This window comes from Chiloscyllium plagiosum, chromosome 25 (assembly GCF_004010195.1).
Source record: "Chiloscyllium plagiosum isolate BGI_BamShark_2017 chromosome 25, ASM401019v2, whole genome shotgun sequence".
Lineage (NCBI taxonomy): Eukaryota > Metazoa > Chordata > Chondrichthyes > Orectolobiformes > Hemiscylliidae > Chiloscyllium > Chiloscyllium plagiosum.
The window spans coordinates 26,414,583-26,425,509 of NC_057734.1; the positions used below are offsets into that span (position 1 = coordinate 26,414,583).

The window sequence follows — 10,927 nt, forward strand, 5'->3', positions numbered from 1 at the left end:
TCCAGAAACTGCTGTCAGGGATTCTACTCACTTCCATATACTTGACTGAAGTATCCCTTATTCAGAATAACTGAATTGACAAGACGACTTTTCTGCTATTAACCTTGCTGTAAAAACCTTACAAACATTACATTCCCTTGAATAGGGTAATGCATTTTTAAGCAGTATACCAAATTCATAATTATTGCTTTCTGGCCTGACGTAGTGTACATGAATTTGAGTAAAGTATTTGATAAGGTTCCCCACAGTAGGCAATTGCAGAAAACACAGAGGCATGGGATTGAGGGTGATTTAGCGGTTTGGATCAGAAATTGGCTAGCTGAAAGAAGAGGGTGGCGGTTGATGGAAATACTCACCCTGGAGTCCAGTTACTAGTGGTATACCACAAGGATCTGTTTTGGGTCCACTACTTTTTGTCATTTTTATAAATTACCTGGATGAGGGCGTAGATGGATGTGTTAGTAAGTTTGCAGATGACACTAAGGTCGATGGAGTCGTGGACAGTGCCGAAGGATGTTGCAGGTTACAGAGGGACATAGATCAGCTGCAGAGCTGGGCTGAGAAGTGGCAAATGGAGTTTAATGTGGAAAAGTATGAGGTAGTTCACTGTGGAAGGAATAACAGGAATACAGAGTACTGGACAAAATGATAAGATTCTTCGTAGTGTGGATGAGCAGAGATTTCAGTGTCCGTGTGTACAGATCCCAGAAAGTTGCCACCTAGGTTGATAGGGTTGTTAAGGTGTGCGGTGTGTTAGCTTTTATTGGTAGAGGGTTTGAGTTTCAGAGACATGAGGTCATGTTGCAGCTGTAAAAAACTCTGGTGTGGCTGCACTTGGAGTACTGCGTATAGTTCTGATTACTGTATTATAGGAAGGGCATGGAAGCATTGGAAAGGGTGCAGAGGAGATTTACCAGGATGTTGCTTGATATGAAGGGAAGGTTTATGAGGAAAGGTTGAGAGACTTGAGGCTGTTTTCATTAGAGAGGAGGTGGTTAAGAGGTGACTTAACAGAGGCATACAAGATGATCAGAGGATTAGATAGGGTAGAGAATGAGAGCCTTTTTCCTCAGTTGGTGATGGCTAGCAGGCGGGGATGCAGCTTTAAACTGAGGGGTGATAGAGATAGGACAAATGTCAGAAGTAGATTCTTTACTTGGACAGTAGTATGGGCATGGGATGCTCTGCCTACAACATTAATAGACTAGCCAACTTTCATGGCATTGGATAAATATATGGATGATAATCGTTTAGTGTCTGTTAAATGGGCTTCAGATCGGTTTCACAGGTCAGTGCAACATCGAGGGCGAAGGGCCTGTACAGCTCTATATGTTCTATATAGCAAGCATGTCAAAAAGAATGAGATGCCAAGCAAAGGTGAGAAAAAGAAAAAAAAACAAAATCTGCAGCTTATACTCAGCAGACCCTCCTAAAGAAACACTAAGTACAGCAAACAGCTCCATTCCATTTTTAATCTACCTTCATGTGTAACTTAACATCAATTGTTTGCAACCCTAAGTCAGTATTTCACTAAAGTTTTGTATACACTGTACTTTTCAGCCTATATGGAACAAACCTTTTGGCCAGTTTTTACCTCATTTTGAAGCTTCTGATTTTTCAGCGTGTATTCTTCTAATTCTATCAACATTTCCGCTTTCTGTTGATCCAGCATATTTTTTTCCTTCATCGCCTTCTCTAATAAGTGTCCAGCCTCTTCAACTTTTTTGGAAGCCTAAACGTACAAGCATATCCTAATTTAAAGTAATTGTTTAAAAATTCACTAAAACATGTTACGTAAAAATTCTAAAATTCATGTAAACCGATCAAGTCTTGCACATAATGGAAGTCTGATTTGAAAAAACAGAAGCTTTGCAAAACATTAAGTATTTACTTTTAGAAACTTTAACCACTTTTTTGTCCTGACATTCCATAAAGTCAGGTGGAATGTCAATCACAATTCTACTAAATGCTCTTTTCAAAATTCTGCAGAAAATATTTGCAACAAATTTAAAAATTCCAATGTGTCAAACCCAGCTTGATGGCAAACATGCAATTAATTTAAGCTGTTAACAAGGAGAAAAGCATAGTTAAAATTCTCAGAACATCAGAAACTGCCAACAGGGACTAGGTATTTGCTTTGAAATGAATTACATAATGATTTACCACATTACTTTGTTGTCACCTCTGATTATTTATTTAGCTTGCATAAATTTAGCTTAAATATATATAAACTGGTATCCCTTCACTCATCACCCACCTTTCAAACAAACGGAACCCACACTAAACTATGCTTTCAATGGGTACTGGCACCCCTAGTGTTTTATCAAGTGACAATTTGTCATGACTTAACTGCACTGGTGAGCATTCACACAGATGTAGCGCAGAAACCACAACCTTTGATCTTGCTCTAATCTGTCTCTCACATGCATCTACTGTCTGATTAGTGAACAGGAGGGGAAACTCTGGATAACAAGTGTTCTGTAACAACTACCATTTAACAACATGTAATTATAAAACACCTCGGATATTGAAAACAATTCCAAGGTGTTTGTTTCACTGAGTAAAGGAATAGCAAATCAGAACTTTGAAGAACAGTAGTTCTTGAAGAGGGAAACATTGAGACATTTCTTTAGCATTATGAAAATGTAGGCTTTCCTTTTGTTTCCCTGATCCAGAGCACATTACTGGCCCCAATCTACAATCAGCAAACTCAAAGACATATCACAATCAAACCTGGGAGTTTTCTGACCTGTGTGGTTGAGCTCATCTTTTGTATTTATTCACAAGATGACAGTGTTGCTGGTGTGGCCAGCATTTACTATCACCCACAGAAAGCAACTTGAGAAGGTTGGTGATAAGATATCAACTTGCTTACAACTGAGTAGCTTGTTAAGCATTTTCATCAATTAAGACTAGAGCACATTACTGCAGCCTGGAGTCACAGACAAATCAAACCAGGCAAAAATGGCAGATGACCTTGACACAGAGACATTAGTCAACTGAACGTGTTTGACTAAAATTTGGTGGTTGCAAGCTTATCATTAGTAATATGAACTTTTTTTAAAAAAAAGTTATTTATATTTCTCAGGGGCTATGGTGGGATTTAAATTCAAGCCTCCAATATACAAAAAACACACGTCTGGATTATGAACCCAACAACATTCATATTGGTTGCATAAGCTCAATAGCTTGACACTCTCACATTTCTGCTTAATTGCATCAAATTGTCCTTGCTTTGGTTGAAATTAGCTGTTGGCAGTTAACACTGATTTCACTGTGGATAATTGAGAAGTTTTAAGATTTAGAAAGAAGTGCATCCTGTGTAAAACAAAATTCTGCGAAGAAAATCAGGACTTTTTGTTAAAAAACAAGAAATCCTATTGTTGAGGATGGTCTGTTAAGGTTGAGAATAGTTATTTTGATAACTTAAACAGGACAAAAATTAACTTAGTTCAGTTAATGAACAGAAAAAAGCTAAATACGTTTCATTTTAATGTATATTCAGACTTAAAGCTTCATTTTATCCACAATCTTGAATAATTTTGTACATATTGCAAATTAATTCAGGAAGAGAGATTCTGGATTTAGAGTGAATATAAATCACCTGTGCAAATTACCCACACCATTTGTGGAGTGAGAAGCCACAAAAGATTCATTTCCCAGAATTAAATGCAAGCTAAAACATTTTACAAGTAATGTTAATGATGATCAAAAAGTACAAAATCAAACCTGTTAGTGCACTCATTAGTAAAGAAAAGTGCTAACTTTGACTTATCTGAATATTTATATTTGGTACCTCAATTTTCTCTGATAAAGTAATATTTTGATGAACCTGAAGATCTTTTAGTTTGGAAGCAAGATTTTCTTCATGTTCCAGCAATATCCCTTTTTCGCATAGCAGCTGTTGCAGTTTCGATACAGCTTCTTTGTGGTCCTGAGCAGAAACAGCAGCCTCTTCACGTACCTTACAGAGGGATTCAGCTAGCTCATCTTTCATTCTAAGAAGCTCTTCTTTTTCTGTATGTAATTTTTGTACCGTAGCCAGTAAATTATCTTTTTCCTCCCGCAGCTTTAACTTTTTCAAGTCAGATACCTCCTGGCTATTGCGGAATTCATCCAGAAGTCTTGAAAAATTGCATTGTGAAGCCTCGATCTCTATTTTTTCTTTTGTTATTATATCAAGTTCTTTCTTCAGCTGTTCAACATCAGACATCAGTCTATTTTTCTCAACTATTAGGTCTTCTTTCTCACAAGCAGACGTCTTTCGTTCAATATCAATGATCTCTTTTGCTTTTACTAGCATGTCTTGTTGTGAAAGTAGTTCAACATTTTTAGCTTGAAGGGCATCTATTTCTGTCTGCAATAGCTGAAAATTATTTTGAAGTTTTGAATGAGCCATAATGAGAGACTCTTTTTCCATTTTTGCTGCATTCCTGTTTTGTATTAGTTGGCTCTCAAATATTCTCATCTGTTCACTCAATTTATTGTATTTTTCCTCTAATTCCACCCTTTGGGCAGTAATATATTCGTTTTCGGAGCGCTGCTCCTGAAGCTCAGCTGCCAGCATCTGCTTCTCCTGAAACAAGCAAAATCTCTCTGAATCCACTGTTTTTTTGCTGTTCTGAACCTCATCCAAAAGTGTCGACAAATTTGATTTTGAGACCTGGAGCTCTCCATTTTCTTTGGTTAATTTGTCAATTTCTTTCTTTAAGGACTCAATGTTACTGAGGAGCTGATCCCATTCTGTGGCTCTGGCTGTATTTTCAGAGATGAGCTGTTGTTGTTCTGATTTAATTTGGGCTATCTCGCCCAACAGAGCTTCATTTTCTGACAATTGCACATGGCTTTTTGTTTCTAAGATTTCCTTCTCTCTTTGTAAAGATTCACAAAGAGTATCAAGATGTTTCTGTTTCAGCCGAAGTGAATCTCTCTCAGTTTTCACTGCATCATTTTCTTCATTGAGCTTTTTCTCAATGTTGGTTGCCTCTTCAAGGGATTTCTGCAGCTTTGCAATCAACTCATTTTTTTCTTTAGCAAGTTCATCCCTTTCCGCTGTCAGTTTTCTTTGAGATGTTGTCAGCACTTCCTTCTCTTGTAGTAGTTGGATACGTTCAGAGTCTGTTACCTCCCTGCTATTCTTAATCTCGTCCAAGAGTTTTGACAGGCTGGAGATTGAGGCCTTGTGCTCTGCACTTTCCTTCATATATTTTTCTACTTCTTCCTTTGAAAGATCACTATAATTCTGTAGTTGGTCCCTTTGATTAATTAAAGTTTGCTTTTCAAGGACAATCTCCTGTAAACTTAAACTGAGATTTCGGTTCTCATTCTCAAGAGTTTCCTTCTCAGATGCAAGTTCATTAAATGCTGATTGGAGCAGATCTTTCTCCTTAGCTAAAAATTCATTCTGAACTTCAAGCTTTGAATATTTTAGTAAATCAGAGTCCTTTTCGATCATCAGGTCATCTCTTTCTTGTGTCAATTTCTCAAGAGCAGTGGCTGTCTCTGTACATGATGTGCGGAGATTTTGTATAACTTTGTCTTTTTCTTTTGAAAACTCTTCTTTTTCTGTAATCGCTATCTTGTAGGCCAAAAACAACTCTTTCTTTTCTTGAAGCAGCTGTGCTCGTTCACAATCTACTACTTTGCTGCTTATCTGAATTTCTGCCAATTGTTTACTTAGGTTAGACTGAGAGCCTTGGAGGGCTTCATTTTCTTTTGTTAACTTATCAAGTAGATCCTGCAGATACTTTGTTTTTATGAGAAACTGTTCCTTTTCAACTTCTAAAGTTTCCTTTTCCACAAGAAATTGTTGCTGTTTACACTCAAAATCCTGCCTCTCTTTTAAAAATGCTTTTTTTTCCAAATGCAATTTCTCGTTCTTTGATTCTAACAATTGTTTGTCTTTCTGCAAGGAAAAATACTGCAACTTCAGTTCTGAAAGTTCAGAGAATAAGGACTCTTTCTCAGATTTCAATGCATCTCCTTGTTGGATCATCTTTTCTTTATCCCCCTTCAAAGCTCTCATATCCTCTGTTATTTGCTCATACTGAGACTTGGCTGATGCTAGCTCGAAGGTTAAAGACTTGAGAATTTAAGTGGGGAGAAAGGAAAATAAAACATAGTCAAGCAGACAAATGAAAACAGCATGGATTAAAGACAATACAAAAGTAAAACATGCTGCTCAAGCTTAAGATAAAAAAAAAAGGCCTTGGAATTTCTCAGCAGATTTATGAAGAAAAAAAATGCACTGACCCAGATCATAGTGCTTAAAGGGGCCAGAGGGGCAACTCATCAAAGGGGCCAGAGTCCCCATCAAGTCAGGTGTGAGCTCACCTGGACACAGAGGAAAAGCAGCTGCCTTACGGCTAGTGTCAGTGAGATGAAAGATGAAATGAAGATAGATCCACAAGGACTCTGCTAAGAAGAAAAGGACTGTGTTAGGGTTAACACAACATACAGAACTGATGAGGTTGGAACCCATGTTTTAAGGAAGAATGATTGTGAAAATTTAGAGGTCATGAATCATCTAAAGGAATCTTGTCACAGGGAAACCATTACATTATTCTTAAAAGATTGAATGAAGAGGACTCAATTTACTTATTGAACACAGTTTCAAAAGCAATGCATTTTAAACGTAAATGGCTGATGTTATGTCCTTTCAAATGATGAACTTGCCAAACACAATGGCCATAGTGGTAACTATGCAAAAAAAAGCATGAATTTATTCCTGATAAATCAGCTGAGGAACTTGAAGGCCTCATTCTAGTCTCAACTAGCAATGTTTTGCTGCAAGAACAGTGCAAACACAAAGGATTATTATAAAACATGATGAATGGAAGACAAAAGCAAGAAATGAACCACAGGATAGAGATGAACAGAAACTAATGAGCTTTCAAACTATAAAAATAAAAATAGATTTAAGTAGCATATTAAACAAAGCCTGAAAACACTGCTATCTTAAGTAGCATCTAATATAGCCATGAAGTTAAATAAAACATCTATGTTGTTTCCTGGCACACAAAGTTTAGATTAGATAATACGTAGATTTGGTTATGTGAAATCAGAATGAAAATTTGGCTAAATTCTTAATTAATTGCCCGCCTGAACCTTTAGTCTAATCCTGAGAACTCACCTTGTTTATGTATCTCAATTGATGTGAATATTTAACTATGGTTCTCACACTTAATTGCTGAAATTCAGTTAAAGTAAATTATTTTAACATAACTGTTTACGTCTAGACAGTGCTTTAGTGGTACAACAAAGTAGTTCTGATGTAAAATCATGTAGGATTCAAGACAGTCCGCTGCTTGAGAGTAACTTGTTATTGATTCAGAGGCCACATAATCATAAATGTAGAACATACAGTAGAAATTGTCTCAAAACTTCAAACAGAGAATTAATTTCCATTTAGTGTCACAATTTACCACACAAATACAATATTCTTGGACTAAGAAACCACAAATATTCTAGAAATATGGTTGCAAATCAGAAAATACACAAGATTTTTAAAAAGTTATTTTAAAATAAAAGAGCATAGTAACATCTTGGATGCAGCCAAACAGACATTAAGTCACAACTTATAGTTAATTTAAAATCACAAATCAACTTGTAGTTATTTACAATCACACCGCAAAATAAATAGTTAATGTACAGCTCTTAAAAATGTTCACAACTGACACTAATGAAATCAAATATTTGCAGGAGTACCTGGACCTCTTCCACTTGCTGCTTCAACTCTACTATCAGTTTTTCACTTTCATTATTCTTCTCTTGGGAACTATTCAGTGCTTGTTTGGTTTTCTCTAGGTTCTGTTTGAGCTCCTTCACGAGAGTATCATTTTTTGCCTTTATTTCTGAAAGGTCTTTCTCATGAATAATTTGCAGCTCTTTATTGTGTGCACCGTGTGTCTCCACCTGTGTTTGCTGTGGGAATTCAACAAAATCAAAACAAACTTGCAACTTTCATCCAATTAATAATACAGCAAAACAACAGTATAAGCTTCACCAAATACGGGCGGCACGGTGGCACAGTGGTTAGCACTGCTGCCTCACAGCACCAGAGACCCGGGTTCAATTCCTGCCTCAGGCGACTGACTGTGTGGAGTTTGCACATTCTCCCCGTCTCTGCGTGGGTTTCCTCCGGGTGCTCCGGTTTCCTCCCACCATCCAAAAGATGTGCAGGGTCAGGTGAATTGGCTATACTAAATTGCCCGTAGTGTTAGGTAAGGGGTAAATGTAGGGGTTTGGGTGGGTTTCGCTTCGGCGGGTCGGTGTGGACTTGTTGGGCCGAAGGGCCTGTTTCCACACTGTAATCTAATCTAATCTAATCTAATCTACATATGTAAGAAATTATGAATTTACACAAATATCTATTTTTGAAGTGGAAAAGGCAGTACAGAAGGAAATTAAGATGCCATTTTAGAATGTTCAGAAAATTTCAATGTAAAACTGAGAAATAAATTTGGCAATTTAAAATAAAAATAGAATAATTGTAATAGTGCACATTTGAGATGAAATATAAAATAGCACAAAAATGTCATATTCCAATCAAATTAATCATGAATTCACAAGGCATTGAATTGTCTTTTATTTATATGTGTCACAAAGTTGGTCCCTTTTTTCTCAACGATACTGTGTCCTTGATTTTTTTCAGAGGGATCATAAAACTCTCTCGGCTCAGAGGTGACTAGTTTGGTCAGAGATGAAAAAGGATCTTGAAAGGCTTTTTGTTTATATGTAAAAGGATGAGACTTCAGGCCAAAGCAGTCATGTTTTAGAAGTGACCTGTATATTGAAAGGGGAGTGATCAGCTCTCTAGCTGAGCAGTTCAGTCAAGAACTAGTTAGGAGTTCAGCTCTGTGGAAACGGGCTGGTAAACTCTCTCTTTCTATCTGCTCTTCTAACGTCAACCTGTAAGCATTTGTTCCATTTTTACTTTTTTTTTTATAAAGGAGGTTGGCTTATTGGTACTCTTGTGTACATGCTGAAACGCACAATTAAGTCTAGTTTGGAGAGACTGAGTTCTGTAGGGGTTCTTTATTGTGTTCCATTGTGTAATTTATGAATAAATTTCTGCTGTTTTAAAACCTAGTAGTCAACCTCGCTAGCTTGTTCCAGGTAATTTTCACTGTATATTTACCAAAACAAATCGCAAAGTTATGGTTTGGGTTGTCTGCTTAACAATGTTTACATGATAAATCTGAACTGCTTGCCTCTAAAAATTAATTATACAATTAAAACAATAAACTAAATTTGAAATTTGTTAACTTGTATTAAGTAGATATTTAAAATGCTGCATGTACAAAGCTTTTTTTTTAAGGTGGCATAATAATTTCTTTGTCATTAGAAGTTTAATCAAAGCCAGCATGAGGGGAAAAAAAATGACTGAATGGTTGTTCATACCAGATCTGTTATTTTTTCCAGCATTGTTTTAAGCTCAAGCTGATGTTTCTGCTGCTCCTCCTGCTGAGTCCGTTCTGATTTACATGTGAGTTGCTCCAAATTTTCCTGTAAACTAGCAATCTTATCATTGGATTGATGATACAGAGCTTGTAATTCCTCTTGTTTCCTAAAGAAAGAAAGCTATTACTTAATCTTTAAATATATAGAGAAAGAAAAACAAAAAAAAAGAAATACCACAAATAATATGAAATCATTAAATCATAGAACCCGTACAGTGTGGAAGTGTATAGTTTGTCCACTGCAACTTGCATGCAAACAGGATTCATTGTACTGTCTTTCATTAGCCTACATTCTAACATCTGAAAGAAAACTTACTGATTGTTAACCAATTTCTCTGTATCTTTAAAAATACATTGAGACAAAAATCAGTTTTAGACTTGTCAAATAATAAGTAAATAATTTTTTCAATAACAAACATTTAATAACTGCACACAAGTAATTTTTAACAAAGTACCTTTCTTTCTCTTTCAACTCTTCATTCATCTTTGTCAGCTGTGCAGAGTTATCTCCTGAAGACTTCATCATTTCAGAGACGGTATTCTCAAGTTTGGATTTATCTTGAACGAGCTGCTCTGCCCTTTCCTCTTCAACTTTCATTTTTCTTTCCAGAGCTGATAGAAGTAGAAACCAACAACAAAATAGTATCAACAGCAAAAAATAAAGCAAAGCATGAAAGTGCTGCAAAGAGTGTCATAAAAATCTTTCAAACTTCAAAATATCTCAAAAGAGGCTCAACAAGCCAGGGAACTATAGATCGGTGAGCCTGACTTCGGTGGTGGGCAAGTTGTTGAGGGAATCCTGAGGGACAGGATGTACATGTATTTGGAAAGGCAAGGACTGATTCGGGATAATCAACATGGCTTTCTGAGTAGGAAAGCATGCCTCACAAACTTGATTGAGTTTTTTGAAGTAGTAACAAAGATGATTGATGAGGGCAGAGCAGTAGATGTGATCGATATGGACTTCAGTAAAGTGCTCGACAAGGTTCCCCATGGGAGACTGATTGGCAAGGTTAGATCTCATGGAATACAGGGAGAACTAGCTATTTGGATACAGAACTGGCTCAAAGATAGAAGACAAAGGGTAGTGGTGGAGAGCTGTTTTTCAGACTGGAGGCCTATGACCAGTGGAGTGCCACATGGATCTGTGCTGGGCCCTCTACTTTCTATCATTTACATAAATGATTTGGATTTGAGCATAAGAGGTAAAGTTAGTAAGTTTGCAGGTGACACCAAAATTGGAGGTGTATTGGACAGTGAAGAAGGTACCTCAGATCACAACAGGATCTGGACCAGATGGGCCAATTGGCTGAGAAGTGGCAGATGGAGTTTAATTCAGATAAGTGCGAGGTGCTGCATTTTGGGAAAACAAATCTTAGCAGGACTTGTACACTTAATGGTAAGGCCCGAGGGAGTGTTGCTGAACAAAGAGACCTTGGAGTGCAGGTTCATAGCTCCTTGAAAGT

At 36.9% G+C, this 10,927-nt stretch overlaps 1 protein-coding gene across 1 annotated transcript in view; it reads right to left on the minus strand.

Moving 5' to 3' along the window:
- The window catches only part of clip1a (CAP-GLY domain containing linker protein 1a), a 155,616-nt gene that overhangs the window by 51,363 nt on the left and 93,326 nt on the right, over positions 1 to 10,927 (minus strand). The window contains exons 15-19 of the mRNA XM_043715268.1: positions 9,917 to 10,073; positions 9,403 to 9,568; positions 7,708 to 7,923; positions 3,797 to 6,082; positions 1,595 to 1,732 (exon numbers count right to left, since the gene is read on the minus strand). Of these exons, the coding sequence (XP_043571203.1) occupies positions 1,595 to 1,732; positions 3,797 to 6,082; positions 7,708 to 7,923; positions 9,403 to 9,568; positions 9,917 to 10,073 (2,963 nt within the window). The remainder of the gene's footprint in view (positions 1 to 1,594; positions 1,733 to 3,796; positions 6,083 to 7,707; positions 7,924 to 9,402; positions 9,569 to 9,916; positions 10,074 to 10,927) is intronic.